Source organism: Eulemur rufifrons, chromosome 20 (assembly GCF_041146395.1).
Source record: "Eulemur rufifrons isolate Redbay chromosome 20, OSU_ERuf_1, whole genome shotgun sequence".
NCBI classification, from domain to species: Eukaryota; Metazoa; Chordata; class Mammalia; order Primates; family Lemuridae; genus Eulemur; species Eulemur rufifrons.
In genome coordinates this window covers 28,435,597-28,450,525 of record NC_091002.1, presented here as the reverse complement: position 1 = coordinate 28,450,525, position 14,929 = coordinate 28,435,597, and the positions used below count along the sequence as shown (strand labels likewise).

The following is a 14,929-nucleotide window of genomic DNA, read 5'->3' as shown; positions in this document are numbered from 1 at the left end:
CCTCTAGGCAGGACGGGTGACAAGGCGAGGGCTCTCCCTGGGCAGACACGAGCAGCAACAGGCGGCCCCAGACGCAGCCTCTGTCCAACCCCACCCTACTCCGCTATGGTCCTCAAAGAACCTTCCCTGCCGTTTCCCTTCCACCCTCCATCCCCCACCCCCATGAGTAGGGGCGCTCTGAGACCGACCGGACGGGACCGCGCAGGCAGGTCACCCGAGGGACCGCGCGGATTCCCACCTGCGCCCCCACCCCCGGGCCCAGATCTACCCCCTGGACAGCTGCAGCGACCTGGGAGTGTAGCCCTGGCTCCCCCAGCGCGCACGAGGCTGGGTCGTGCCGGGCGGGGTCCCGCAGGGATCCGCGCGGAGACGGGTGGCGGGCCAGAGCAGGGAGCGGCGGGGGTGGGGAGGGAGGGGGTCGGGAGGCGGCGCGGGCCGGGCTGCGCGGGGCGTGGGTCGGCTGCAGTCCAGCCCGGGCGGAGCCATGAGCCGACAGCAGGGAGACGCAGCCTAGAGACCTAGGCGCTCACAGCTATGGGCCGGGGGTCCCGGAGAGCTCGGGGGTCGCCGGTGCTCCTGCTGCTGCTCCTGTGGCCGGTGCCGGGCGCTGGGATGCTTCCAGGTGAGGACTGGACGCGGGTGAGCCCCGCGCGGCAGGCGAGGCGGGGTGAGGTGCTGGCAGCGGTGGTGGGTTCTGCTCACAGCCCGGGGCAGCGGATGAAGGGTTTGACACCCACGTGACCACGGGGCCAGGAGGTCAGGGCGTGGGGAGGGCTTGGGTGGGTCTTCGTGGGACCTGCCCAGAGACGCTCAACTGTTCCTGGGCTGGCCTGGGGCTGGACTGGCCCATACGCTGCCTGGCTGCCACCGCGCACCTGCAAAGCCGAGGGGCACGGACCCTTCCCCTCAGCCTTTGCCCAGGCCTGGCCCTGAGCCTGGATTTGCGCTCTCACCACTTCCCCGCCCCCGCCGGCCCCGGAACCGCTCCTGTACCGCTACCCCTTAGGGCTCCGCGGGGTTCCCTCCTCCTGGAAGCCCCCATGCCCGCTGCCCGCCCCCCCCCCCCCCGCCCCAAGTTCTGCCCTCAGCTCTGCAGAACTAGCTGTGGTCTCACAGCTCACAGGACCTTGGGGCAGTGCGTATACTGTTTATATTGTTGCCTTGTTTGGTTAGATAGAGAAGGACTTCTCCAAACAGAAGGTGCCTGTTTAGCAGTGCCCTGGGATGACTGCAGCTTGGTCTCTTGCATGTAATCTCTCCAAACCCTCTGTCAGATGGGCTGGAAACAGCAGCCTCCGCAAGTGGGTGGGAGGATTATCAAGTCCTGCACATCAAGTGCCTGGCCAGGCCAGGGGACAGGGAGGGCAACCACAGAGGAGGCACAAAGGGCTGGGTGGGGCAGCCTGGGGGCTGTGGCGTCCACAGAATTGTGCTGAGGGCCTGACAGGTACAGGGTCCTGCTCTGTTCGCCCAAGGGGGAGGATGACAGTCTTCATGCCTTGGGGAAGTACCCTAGGCATTCCTGGCTCACTCCCCTCAGGGCGAAAGCCTGGGGCCAGGGAGGGTGATGGGACCCCTGGGAGAGAGGGGCTCCCTAGGCTTCCACTCCCATCCACTCAGTCACCAGAGCCTCAGCTCTGCCTCCCTCTTGCTCATCAGGGTGCCAGTGGAGAATACCCACCCCACCCCCACATGGGCCCACCCTAACCCTCTCCCCACCCTTACAGGCCTGAAACCAGCAAGGCCGGGCTCTCCACCCCGAGTTAAGTCCTCTCTGGGTTGAGAGACCTTGCCCTCCTCCCTCCAGCCCCACTCAGACCCCTCCCCACACTGGCCACATTAGTCTCCTCTCCCAGGGTCTGCTCAGCCCGTCAAGGAGCGCTTTGGTGGGGAAGGGGCTCCTGCAACTGCTGCCATCCCAGGGCTTTGACTCCGGGGCACTGGTCTGGGAGAGAAGAAAAAATGAGCTGGGGTGACCCAGCAGCATGGCAACCATCAGCCTGGGCAGGGTCAGGGGGCCAGGGCTGGGTGGCCAGAGGGCTGTCTGTTCTGGGAGCTGGGCTTGCTGAGGGACTGACTCCCAGAGGGGAGGGAGGGCTGGCTGCAGGCGCCTTCGGGACAGGGCTGCTGAGAGCTGCTGGGCCCGGAGCATTCCAGGGAGCATTCCAGGGTTCCAGAAGCCCTCTGAGTAACGCTTGGCTCTGGGATTCCTCCTAGGCCCCCCTTAGGCACACCCGGCCTGACCTGGCCTGGAAGCACAGAGGCTCTGTCCTCCAGCCTCAACTTGAAGACATGGTGGGGGGACTTCTGGACCAGGGTCCAGGGAACCCTGCCACCAGCAAGAAGACCCCAGGGGAGCTCTGGGCAAGGTGGACCTCCCTAGACAACATCTGGCTGTTGTTTTTCTCAGCTGGTGGGGAGACACAGTCATCCTCTCTTCACGGATCTCTCATCCTAAAGGCATTTGCTGCCCAGTCTAAAAATACCGAGGCTGCCTCCCTCTTCCCTTCCCCTCTGCACTGGGGGCGTTGGCCTCTTTTCTGTGAACTCTGACCCCAAGCCTGCCCTCTCCCAAAGGCCAGGTAGCTCCTGCATCCCCAGTTGAGCTGTCCCTTCCCAGGCTCCTCTGTCTCTCTTCTGCCACCTCCCTGGTGTCTCCTCAGTTCAAAAGATGCCCCATGGGTGCCCACCCTTCTCCAGGCTGAGCCTACGAGTACTGAGGATGGAGTCTGTCCCTCAAGGCTTCCCATTCCTCCCTGCTGTCCCCCACTCCCTGTGTCCCTCAGGTCCCCTTCACCCTGTGCTCTGTCCTCACCACAGGAAACACCCCTGGAAAGCCAGTCATCCCCCACTGGGTCCTGGATGGACGACGCTGGCACATGGTCACCCTGGAGGAGCGGGTCAGTGTTACATCACCCAGGCCTCCCAGGCCGTTCGCCCCTCCCTAAATTGCAGCCTGGTGGTTTTGCTGGGATTTCCAGAACCACTGAGTCACAACTCCTTTAGGCCCCTCTGGGTTGGCAGGTGAGGGATGTGGGGAGCTGGACATCTAGATCACGTGAGCCTGCACACATGGAAGTCATTTTCGGCGTCCTTCACCCCACCTCCCCCCTTTCCCTTCCTCCCTGGATTATCCAGGCTACCCCCACCCCCACCAGGCAAAGGGGTCCTGGGTTTGTAGAGGCCTGAAGCTTTTCAGGAGCTTCTCTAAGAAAGCACCAAAATATCTTCCTTTTGCAAAGTTTCCCAGAACATGTGACCCTCCCTGTGGACACATTGCTGTCCTTCTCAGGGCCCTGCCATTGAGGGCCCTGAAAACTTCAGGCTCACAGGCTCATGCAGACTCCATTTCTGGGCACGGGGACAGTGGTCACTTTACTGGTGTCCCCCAGATGTAAGCCCACCCCATTTTGCTTCTCCAGGACAATCTGCCCTGGCCTCTTCCCAACTCCTGCCCATCACATGCTTCTAGAATAGCCACACCCCATCTGTTTGTGCCACAACATCTGTGCTGCAAACTAAGAAGCCAGTGGCTTCAATAGGCCCATTTCACAGAGGAGCAAACTGAAGCCCAGAGAGGATGGGGAAATCGCCCACAGTCACATAGCTCTTTAGCCCGGGGTCCTAGGGCTGAAAGACTTTCAAACATCGGCCAAACCCCTTGCCAAGCCTGGAGAGCCCTCTTTGTTCTGAATTTCCAGGTAAGAGAGGACAGCCCCACTGTCCAAGACCAGTGAGGGGAAGGCAGGGGAGCACTGTCATGAGGCTGGGAGGCTCCCAGAGGCCCAGCAGCTCCCAAACTCCCTGGGGACCCACAGACCCTCAGGGCCTCCTTTCAACTGGTGGAGCACTGTCCCGTGAGCTTTGAAACTGTTTCCTCCACATCCCCAGCAGAGGGAAGGCTGGGCACACACGAGGGTCACTCCAACTGTGGGCTCACTCTCCATTTGGCCTGAGCCATGACCACGAGGGCAATCCCAGAGGGGCCCTGCCTCCCCCACTGGGCCTCTGCCCCCAGGAAGACATGGACGAGACACAGAGTAGAGGCAGTGTTCCCTCCCACAGGCAGGAAACACTCACTCTTCTAGATGGGATGGGGTACATACTGAGGGGCAAGGTCAACAGGAGGGCAAGAAGGGAAGACAGCAGGGTCTGCAGAGGGACAGGGGCCTCGAGTGTGGTCTCTCATCTGGGCCACTGCCTTTGTCCCAGCGCAGACCTTTCCCCAATAAAACAAGTGGCATTCCAGCCACATGAGCTCATGCTTGGGGCCTTGTGGGGCCTGTGGCTGGGGAGGTCTGCTCCCCACCTGTGGAGGAAGGGCCCCTCCCTCAAGACTCTGAGCCCCTTGGCCAGGGTCCCAGCCCGGTGCATTTTGGGATAAAAGGGGAAGGCCTAGGGTGGAGAAGACATTCCGAAGACACAGCAGCCTTCCAGGAAGCTCCCGGGCCGCTCCGACTCTGGGCTCCCAGCCAGGCTGAGTAGACAAGGGGCGCATGGGGGTCTCCATAGCCCCTGACAGCAGGCTGAGATCTGGCACCTCCTCTTGGCCGGGGATGGGGTCCATATTTCCTGCCGGAGCTCAGTGAAGCAGGTGGGAAGGGGGTTTCGGGAGGCCGAGGAAAGCTTCGGGAGGGGGCAGTTCGCCAGAATCCGCGCAGAGGGATCAAGTTCGAGTTCCCTAGGGAATCAGGGGCGGCGAGACATAGAAATAAGCCCCAGCTGCCAGAGGCTAGGAAGACACCCAAGCTGTGGCTGCCCAATGCCCCCATGGTGTCCTCAGGACCCCGCTGCTTCCCTGCCTTGCAAGCCCCTTCTGGGCCTGAAAGAAGTGGGTAGGCCAGGGTAGGCCCCAGTCACCATGGGCAAGGCAGGGCACCTTTCTGGGACTGCAGTCTCTGGGAAGGATGCTGTGTGCACCTGTTGGACTCTGCTTAGGCACTTTGAAGTGGTTGTTTTCAGAACGACAAATATCCCGAGTTTGGGAACACCTCTGCATGCTCTCTCCCCTGCATCCCTCCATGCCCTCCATGACACATGATGGGGCTGCTGTCCCTGCCCTGGCCCATGTTCTCCCCACGAACTTCTTCGCCAGCTCCCTGGCAGACAGGAGCCTGGAGGCACATGCATCCCAACCCTGCACTCCTTCTCGAACAGGTCTCGAAGTCATACTCAGGGCTGGTGGCCTTGAAGGCTGAAGGCCAGGAGCTGGTGCTTGAGCTGGAGAAGAAGCAGTGAGTGCCAGGCTGGGGCGGGGCTGGGAGCCCAGGACAGACCTCCCTGGAGGGGGTCAGTGCTGGGGTGCAGGGACTGACATGGACCGGTGAGGGAAGCTGAAGGGGAGAGGGCCCCAGGAGGGGTGGCAGAGAGAGTCACGCAGGCCTGCCACTGGCCCCCTGGAGGCCGAAGTGGACAGCTGAGGCTGGGTCAGCCCTGCTGTGGGCACATCCCTCGTCCCAACCCCAGGAGCATCTTGTCAGCTCCCTTTTGAGGGATATGCCGAGTCAAAAGAATCCCAGATGAGATTCCAACAATGGGACGGCACTCCAGGCTGAGGGAATGGCAGGGACAAAGGGCCGCTGGCTATATTGGGGGTGACAATTTGTCTAGCTTGCCTGGAAGGTTTCCACCCCAGGGAAGGGAGCAGGAGAAATGAATTTGGGGAGTCCCAGTAGGGCCAGATCACAGAAGGCCATTTTAGTGCTGAGTGTCCTGGATGGTGTAGAGCCAAAGATGTTGAGCTGGTGAGTGAACAGGCAGAGCTGTGCTCAGGCTAGAACCCTGGGCTGGGTCAGGTGGTGTCTAAGATGGAGTGTGGGGTTTTGAAGCCATCAGACCATATTATCAATAGTGCCACTCGGTAAGAGTGCTTGTTTGATCGCAGGCACTGTTCTAAGCATTACACACATATTTCATTCTCCCCACGGAGACAGGTGGACCGGGAACAAACTCTAGGTCCATCATGCCTAACCACTGTTTCTCTGGGGTTTGATGCCCCTACCCTTTCAACGGGGTGATCACATCACCTACCTCCTAAGGTGGCATGTGTGTGTGCAGTGGAGAAGCAGAGAGGGAGCAGGTGAGGAATGACAGGGAGGTGGAGAAGCAGGTGTCACAGGTTTGGGGGGTGGTCTGGAGGTAAAGAGGCCAAGGTGAGGCTGGGGTCCATGATTTTCTTTAAAGAAGAGAGATTAATTAATGGTTGATCCGTTCCAGTGGGAAGGATCCTGGTGAAATGGAGCCGGAAGATGGGGTCATTACTCAAGTGGGGTCTGGAGGAGGTGGGGGAGGGGATTCCTGCTCAGGTGGGCATCACAGGAGCAGGTGTGGGCAGGCAGGGATTCTGTTTTCTATGGAAGCAGGGGGTGGGCATCATTGAAGGACAGATGGGAGGCATGTCGGGTCTAGGGGCCTGTGGAGATGATTTAAAGGATCTGTGGTGGGAGGGGCCAGAAGTTTGACCAGACAAGGGCAGGCCACAGGCAGGGTAATCGGGGCTCACCATACTTCCTTGGCTGCAAGTCCCACCCCTCAGCAGTGCCCCCTGAATCCTCCCTCCTGATGCTGCTGCAGGCCCCACAGGGACCACAAACCCTTCCCCTAGCTCTGCTCCTCCCTGGTGCCTCCCATACTTCCCCCCCCAGCCCCAACCCTGCCATCTAGGCCATCACCACGGGTCCTTCCTGACCTTCACCTGTCTCCTTCCAGCTCAAAGTGTTTCTGAGCTGAGCAAGACACAGAGCTCCTGTCCCTTCCCCAGGACACACCCTGGGTGCCTCACTCACAGAGCTGCTCAATTAGCATCGGGGAGGAAGGCTGGAAGGCATCCTGGAGGAGGCAGGGCTGCTTAGGTGATTCCTGTAACACCCTCTCCAGCAGGCTGCTGGCCCCTGGATACACAGAAACCCACTACAGCCCAGATGGGCAGCGGGTGGTGCTGGTCCCCAGCCATACGGTGAGATACCCCTATGGGCTCTGAGGACAGGGTGAGGGGTGCTGGGGGATACGTCCCCTCCATTCCTACCTCACTCCCCTGCTTCTGTTCCTAGGGAGAGGTTGGAGCCAGCCCTCCACCAAACCCTCCCTCCTGCCCCTCCCACTTCAGCCCTGGCTGAGACTTGGGGCTGGGTGTCTTTCTCTCCAGGATCATTGCCACTATCATGGGCGCGTGAGGGGCTTCCCTGCCTCCTGGGTGGTCCTCAGCACCTGCTCTGGGATGAGGTGAGGAGTTCTGGGGGAGGGGCTGGCCTGGGGATGGGAAGGAGCTCCCTCACACCCCTCTGGCCCTCTGCACCCTAGCGGCCTCATCGCGCTCAGCAGCAATGCCAGCTATTACCTGCGCCCCCTGCCACTTGGGGACTCTGAGGATTCCTCAACGCACAAGATCTTCCGGACTGAGCAGCTGCTTACCTGGAAAGGGCACTGTGGCCACAGGGACCCTGGGGACAAAAGGGGCATGGCCAGCCTTCCTCGTGCTCCACAGAGCAGGGTCAGGGGCTTGCTTGGGGTGGGAGTGGGAAGGCAGTATCCATAGCCCTCCAAATCCGAAGAGACAGGAATTCCCAGTTCCCCTTCTGTCCTGATACTTTTTTTTTTTTTTTTTTGAGACAGAGTCTCACTCTGTTGCCCAGGCTAGAGTGAGTGCCGTGGCGTCAGCCTAGCTCACAGCAACCTCAAACTCCTGGGCTCAAGCGATCCTCCTGTCTCAGCCTCCCGAGTAGCTGGGACTACAGGCATGCACCACCATGCCCGGCTAATTTTTTCTATATATATTTTTAGCTGTCCATATAATTTCTTTCTATTTTTAGAGGTGGGGTCTCGCTCTTGCTCAGGCTGGTCTCGAACTCCTGAGCTCAAACGATCCGCCCACCTCGGCCTCCCAGAGAGCTAGGATTACAGGCGTGAGCCACCGCGCCCGGCTGTCCTGATACTTTTATCCAAGGCTGAAGAAACAAGTTCTAATAACATTTTAAAACTGTTCTCGGCTGGGCGCGGTGGCTCACGCCTGTAATGCTAGCCCTCTGGGAGGCCGAGGCGGGTGGATCGCTCGAGGTCAGGAGTTCGAGACCAGCCTGAGCAAGAGTGAGACCCCGTCTCTACTAAAACAAGAAAGAAATTGTCTGGCCAACTAAAAATATATATAGAAAAAATTAGCCGGGCACGGTGGCGTGTGCCTGTAGTCCCAGCTACCCGGGAGGCTGAGGCAGGAGGATCGCTTCAGCCCAGGAGTTTGAGGTTGCTGTGAGCTAGGCTGATGCCACGGCACTCACTCTAGCCCGGGCAACAAAGCGAGGCTGTCTCAAAAGCAAAACAAAACAAAACAAAACTGTTCTCTCTGAGAATTGGGGTTGGTGGCCAGGGCTCAGCCCAGCAGGCTGCCACTCAGGGTCTCCCTCTGCCCCTGCGCAGGACAGGCGAGAGGCCGGCAGGAGCCCGAGGTACCTGGAGCTGTACCTAGTGGCTGACCACACCCTGGTGAGGGCAGACCCAAGGCGGGCGGCGGGTCCGGGATGGGCCAGCTCAGCCCCTCATGCCACGGTCTTTCTGCCCTCTCAGTTCTTGACCCAGCAAAGAAACCTGAACCGCACCAAACAGCGTCTCCTGGAGGTCGCCAACTATGTGGACCAGGTTGGGGGGGGGGAGGAGAGAGCAGGAATGGGGGTGACGAGGCAGCGGTGGGCTCAGGGAGAGGAGAGGGGCGCCCCCGCGGAGGAGCCCACACTCGGCGACGCGCCTGGCCCCGGCTTCAGTCCCTCCCGCCCACAGATCCTCAGGACTCTGGACATTCAGGTGGTGCTGAGCGGCCTGGAAGTGTGGACCGAGCAGGACCGCAGCCGCGTCACGCCGGACGCGAACGCCACGCTCTGGGCCTTCCTGCAGTGGCGCCGGGGGCTGTGGGCGCGGCGGCCACACGACTCGGCGCAGCTGCTCACGTGGGTGCCTCTGACCCCCACGCGGGGCCCGGGCCGGGCGGCCTCGACTCCCGACCCCGCCCGGTCACTCCGCGCTCCGCCCTCAGGGGCCGCGCCTTCCGGGGCGACACCGTGGGACTGGCGCCCGTCGAGGGCATGTGCCGCGCCGAGAGCTCCGGAGGCGTGAGCACGGTGAGCCCGCGGGCCGGGCAGGGAGCCAAGGGGGAGGGCTCGCCGCCCGCACTGACCGCCGGCCGCGCCCTCCCAGGACCACTCGGAGCTCCCCATTGGCGCCGCAGCCACCGTGGCCCACGAGATAGGCCACAGCCTGGGCCTCAGCCACGACCCCGACGGCTGCTGCGTGGAGGCCGCGGCCGAGCAGGGCGGCTGCGTGATGGCGGCGGCCACCGGGTACGCGCGGGGCGGGGGATGCGGGGACCCGCCGCTGGACCCGGGGGCCCCCCTCGGCTGTGTTTCTCTGGTTATCCCTCAGTTTTCTCTTCTGAGAAATGGGGATGATGATAGCAGTACCCGATCTTAGGGTTGTTTATGAGGCCTAAACGGAGGGAACGCCGTAAAGTGGATTCTCAAGAGTATGAAGATTATTTTCCAAACAACCTACCAAGGTTACTCCTACCTCGGGAGTAGCACCGCTGGGTCGCTGGTCCACCTTGGGTCCTGGGCTGCCGACTTTTGGCGTCACACCCTCCGCCTCTCTGTGTGACTTTTGGCCAGTCACTGCTCCTCTGGAGCATTCGAGCCTCCCGCCGCTCAGGCGGCGTCCGAGCTCCGGGCGGTTGTGTGGCCACGCCCAGGGGCGGGGATCTGAGACGAGCGGGGTTTCGGGGGTGGTCCCCGCACGCCCGACGCCCTCCCCGCGCCCGCAGGCACCCGTTCCCGCGCGTGTTCAGCGCCTGCAGCCGCCGCCAGCTGCGCGCCTTCTTCCGCAAGGGGGGCGGCGCGTGCCTCTTCAATGCCCCTGAGCCCGGGCTGCTGGTGCCGCCGGCGCGCTGCGGGAACGGCTTCGTGGAGGCAGGCGAGGAGTGCGACTGCGGCCCCAGCCAGGTCAGGTGGGCTTGCTGGGCCCCGGAGGTCCAACGAGGGTCCCCGCTCGCCCTCCGTCTGGAGGTCTGGGGCACTGCGCCCTCACATGGTCCCCCCTCGCCTTTCTGGCTGCAGGAGTGTTGGGACCTCTGCTGCTTCTCTCACAATTGCTCTCTGCGCGCGGGGGCCCAGTGTGCCCACGGGGACTGCTGCACGCGCTGCCTGGTGAGGGCATGGAAGGCTTGTGGTGAGGGTTGCGGGCGCTTGGGAGTCGGCCTGTGGTGGCCTTGGCTGATTGGAGATCTCCGGTCTCTGCTGGGTGCTGGCTCTGCTCTGTGCGTGGGTCCACTGGGCCCTGCGGCCCAGCTCCCCCACCTCTGAGACGTGCTCTGGGAGTGAATCTCTCACTGTCCATTGTCTCTTTGTCCTTCTCGCACCGCACCGGGTCACCTGTGCAGCTGAAGCCAGCAGGTGTGATGTGCCGCCAGGCCGCAGGGGACTGTGACCTTCCTGAGTTCTGCACAGGCGCCTCCCCCAACTGCCCCCGGGACATTTATCTACTGGATGGCTCACCCTGCGCCAGGAGCCGTGGCTACTGCAGGGATGGCGCGTGTCCCACACTTGAGCAGCAGTGCCAGCAGCTCTGGGGCCCTGGTGAGAGGACAGGAGTGCCCTTGCACCCTGCCCCCATCCTCCAGTCAGCCCAGTTTTCTACTGTGGGAAGATGGGCAGGGGGAACTGAGGCCCGTGGGATCATGGCCCCTGCCTGCCTGGGCTGCCGCCAGCTCAGCCCATGCTTCCTCAGGTTCCCGCCCCGCCCCAGAGGCCTGCTTCCAGGTGGTGAACTGCGCCGGAGATGCTCATGGGAACTGTGGCCAGGACAGCGAGGGCCACTTTGTGCCTTGTGCACAGAGGTGGGGAGTGGAACGGAGGGAGCAGAAGCTGGGCAGTGAGGAAAAGGGGGGACACTGCAGGCTGTGACCAACCCCCACTTCGTCCCCAGGGATACTCCCTGTGGGAAGCTGCAGTGCCAGGGTGGAGAGCTGAGCCCACTTGTACCATACACGGTGCCGGTGGACTCCACCGTTCACCTAGATGGCAGCGAGGTGACTTGCCAGGGAGTCCTTGTGCTCCACAGTGCCCAGCTGGACCTGCTTGACATGGGCCTCGTAGAGCCGGGCACGCAGTGTGGCCCTGGAATGGTGAGCCCTGCCCACCTGCCTCCTCCTTGCCTCTTGAGTGCCACAGGCCAGAGTGCCCCGTCACTGCCCAGTGCTGCCTGCCCACAGGTGTGCCAGGACAGGCGCTGCCAGAACACGACCTTCCAGGAGCTGGAGCGCTGCCTGACCACCTGCCACGGCCACGGGGTGAGTAGCCCAAGGGGTGGGCTCCCTGATCCCACTCGACCCTCCTTCCCTTCTCTTCTCCTCTGCAGGTTTGTAACAGCAACCGTAACTGCCACTGTGCTCCAGGCTGGGCTCCACCCTTCTGTGACAAGCCGGGCTTTGGTGGCAGCGTGGACAGCAGCCCTGTGCAGCTTGAAAGTGCGCCAATTGGGGGCAGGCAGGCAGGCGGGGCCAGGTTGATGCACCTGCCCAGGACTCAGCCCACCCTGTCCTCCGCAGGCCGTGACGCCTTCCTGCCAGCCATGCTCCTTAGCTTCCTGCTGCCTCTGCTCCCTGGGGCTGGCCTGGCCTGGTGCTGCTACCGGCTCCCAGGAGCCCATCTCCAGCGATGCCCCTGGGGCTGGAGGAGGGACCCCATATGCAGTGGGTAGGCTCTGAGCCCACTCCTGTGGTTCCTCTCCTCAGAGCTCTGTATCAGAGCATCTATGGCAGGGTCCCCAGCCTTGCCCCTAGGTACAGAGAGAGGCCCCAGTGGCCTCCCAGTGAAGCTGAGGGTGTGGATCCCTGCCCCTGCCAGCACCTCAGGGCACGGGCCTCTACCTCTGTCCCCCCCTTGCCGAGTACAGAAGCTCTTGTCCACGTCTGTGGCTTCTCCCACCAGGCGGCTGCCTCATCTTGACTTTGCCGTTTTTGCACTAGTTTAGAATGCAGTCCATGCTCCCCTGTGCCCTGGAGGCCTCTCCAGCCTTTGTCTTCGTTTTCAGCCCTCTATCACTCCCTTCAAGTTCCCAAATGCCAGGCCCAGCACATCTTTTCACTCCACACCTCCGGTCACCTGCCCCTAACCCAATTCTGTGATCTGGGAGGAGGGTCACATAATACTAAGCATAGTTGTCCTGGGGCTGCCCCTGCACTGGAGCCATGGGCAGAGCAGGCATCCCATGGCTATGTCTGACTCAGCCGGCCTTGGGAGTGCTCTGGGCAAGCAGAGGGAGAGGGCAGGGCTTGGGCTGGAGATGGGGGCAGAGGGCATCCCAGACAAGGGCAGGGCACCAACCAGGCCTTGCTGAGAGGGCCTTGACACATGAGTAGTGATGAGGGTGTGTGGGCAGAGGAGCAAGGTGGTTGGAACTTGGTGCGTCAGCCTGTGGGAGGGTAGTCTGCATCTCACCTCTGGGGTGGGCTTTTGAGGACAGTGGAGACTGTTTAGAAGGAAAGTCAAAGGAAGTGGCAAGGCCCTGGGAGATGGAGCAGGGACAGCCAAAGATGGCGGTCATCAAGGATGGCAGGACACCCAATGGCTAGGAGCACAGACACAGCTGCCACAGCAGGGGTCAGGGGACACCCAGGCCTCTTTGGGACCTGAGTGATGCCAACATCTGGAGAGCTCCAGGCTGCTGGGGTGGCACCATGCTTGGGCGAAATGTCAGGGCTGGAGGGAGGAGGTGCCAGCGGCCAGGGAGGGCACGAGTCACAAGTGGAGATGGCTCTCAGGAGGGAGCAGGAAGGGAGCTGGAGGGTGGCTTAGAGCAGAAGGGTGGAAACTCAGTCAACACAGAGCCCCTCGGCTGGACGCCAGGCTGCAGGGAAGCAGTACCAGGGTGCCCTGCCCAGGGTCACTGTTCCAACCTCCTGTACACAGGGACCATCCCCTGGGCAGTGTTCACCCCATGGAGTTGGGCCCCGCAGCCACCAGAGAGCCTTGGCCTCTGGGTGAGTGAGACCCCAGGGGGAGGTGGGGAGGGAAGCGAAAGGTGGGCTCTTGCCTTCCTCCTTCCAGATGGGCCCCTCCTCTCCACTTAGCACCCAGCCACCCTGAGTCCCCTGTGCCCCACCCTAGCCCCTGGGACTCCTGCCGACTATGTTCACAGCATCCATCCTCCACCATTGCTCCCAGACCCTGAGAACCCTGCTGGGAGCCCAACAGCCTCCTTGAGAAGCCTGGGCCCCATAGCCCCACCTGACCCCCAAGGTAGGTGGGGACCTGACGCAGAGCCCTCCCCTCCCACCACTCTCTCACCCCTCTCTCACCCCTCAGCCCCTCAGCTCCCTACCCCTACTCTGAGGCTTCTAGGCTTGGTTATTATGCAAATGAGACATGACCTCTTGGAGAAGCTGTTGTCATAAAGACCAAGATGCTGGAAGCCTCTGGGAGGGGGAGGCAGAAGCTGTGGCTCTTCCTGGGTAATTGGTCCTCTCTGGGAGGACAGGCTCCCTGCCACATGATTTGCAGCCTGGGCTCCAGTCCTCAGGGGATGACCCATCTTTCTCATTCTCAGCAGGTCAAGTCCAGAAGCCAAGATCCTGCCTCTGGTGAGAGGTGGCTCCTGATTTGAGGAGACTTAAAGACATGCGGCCACTGACAGCCACTCCAGGAACTTGGACCCCCAAGGGCAGAGCCAGCAAGTCAGCTGACCTCCTGCACCTTCAGGCAGCTTGGAAGTTTCTTTCCCCCTTTGAGCTCCCACCCACTCACTCCAGGCCTCTAGAGCCTCATCAGAAGTTGCCCAGTGGGGTCCCCACCCCTTAGGACTGTGGGATCCTGCTGGCTACACCCTCCAGCCCAGATAATCCACCAGACCCAGGAGCAAAGGCTATTTAAGAAGTTTAGGGGCTCAAATAACTGAGATATTGTCAAATTCTGCATCCTCTCACTCTTTGCCTTTTGGCTTCCTTTCCTCTAGGATGGCTTCCTTTTCTCCGGCAGGTTCCCCTAAAAATGCTCCTGCAGAGTGCACCTTTTATAGTCCCAGCAAAAATCCCAGAATGAACTCTGATTAGCACAGCTTGGGTCACGCGTCCATTCATGAGCCAATCACGATAGCCTGAGACATACTGTACATTCATGGGCCAGGCCTGGGTTATACACAGTTCCCTGGAGTCCTGGGATGGGATCAGCCCAGTGGGAGCCACAAGGGGTGATTCTGGAGAAGGAACAGTTTCCACGAAAGAAGAGAGAGATCCTGTTACTAGAAGAAACAATGCCAAACAGACAAAAATGGGTGTCTCCTATGTGAGATACTTGCTCCTGGGGCTACCTTTCTGTTTCAGCTCTGGAAGTCTTCCCAAGAGACTTCCTAAGGTTTAGATGACAAATAGATACATAGACAGTTTAAAATATTAGCCCATATACTCCAGAAGGAATGTACAGAAATGGTCATAGTAGCATTATTTTCAATAGCTAAACATTAAAAAAAAATTTTCAATATCCAACGATATCAGAATGGATAAAATATGGTAGAGTCACATTCATAGAATACCATATAGCAGGAAAATGAACTGTTCTACAAACACCAACCTGAATAAATCTCAAAAAATTGTTGAGGGAAAAAGCAAGTTCCTGAGTGATACATGCAGTAAACCATTTATACAAAGTCTGTACATATGCAAAACAATACTGAATCTTGTTTAGAGAAAAACAACATAGTAGTAGCTTAAGTAGTACCTTAGGGGGTGCTAAGAGGAATGGGGCTGGGGGTAGCACAGGAACTGACAGGGGACACTACGGCTGCGTTGGGGTCCCTCTCCGCACATTCAGGCACTGGATCCGTGACTCCAGGATCTACCTGAAAGCGCAGCCTGGGGTGGGGACTCAGTGGGGGGCAGGGAGTCACTGCCACTGCAAAG

At 60.7% G+C, this 14,929-nt stretch overlaps 1 protein-coding gene across 1 annotated transcript; it reads left to right on the top strand.

Moving 5' to 3' along the window:
* Positions 1–528: 528 nt before the first annotated feature.
* On the top strand, positions 529–14,431 carry ADAM33 (ADAM metallopeptidase domain 33). The gene is made up of 22 exons (XM_069496011.1): positions 529–622; positions 2,821–2,900; positions 5,158–5,234; positions 6,877–6,955; positions 7,145–7,221; positions 7,300–7,489; positions 8,410–8,475; positions 8,557–8,628; positions 8,767–8,933; positions 9,020–9,104; positions 9,181–9,323; positions 9,800–9,977; positions 10,092–10,181; positions 10,415–10,610; positions 10,762–10,870; positions 10,960–11,158; positions 11,246–11,323; positions 11,392–11,500; positions 11,582–11,729; positions 12,903–13,015; positions 13,143–13,274; positions 13,582–14,431. The coding sequence occupies exons 1-22, from the start codon at positions 535–537 to the stop codon at positions 13,617–13,619; spliced, it is 2,514 nt and encodes an 837-aa protein (XP_069352112.1). The 5' UTR covers positions 529–534; the 3' UTR covers positions 13,620–14,431.
* Positions 14,432–14,929: the final 498 nt, after the last annotated feature.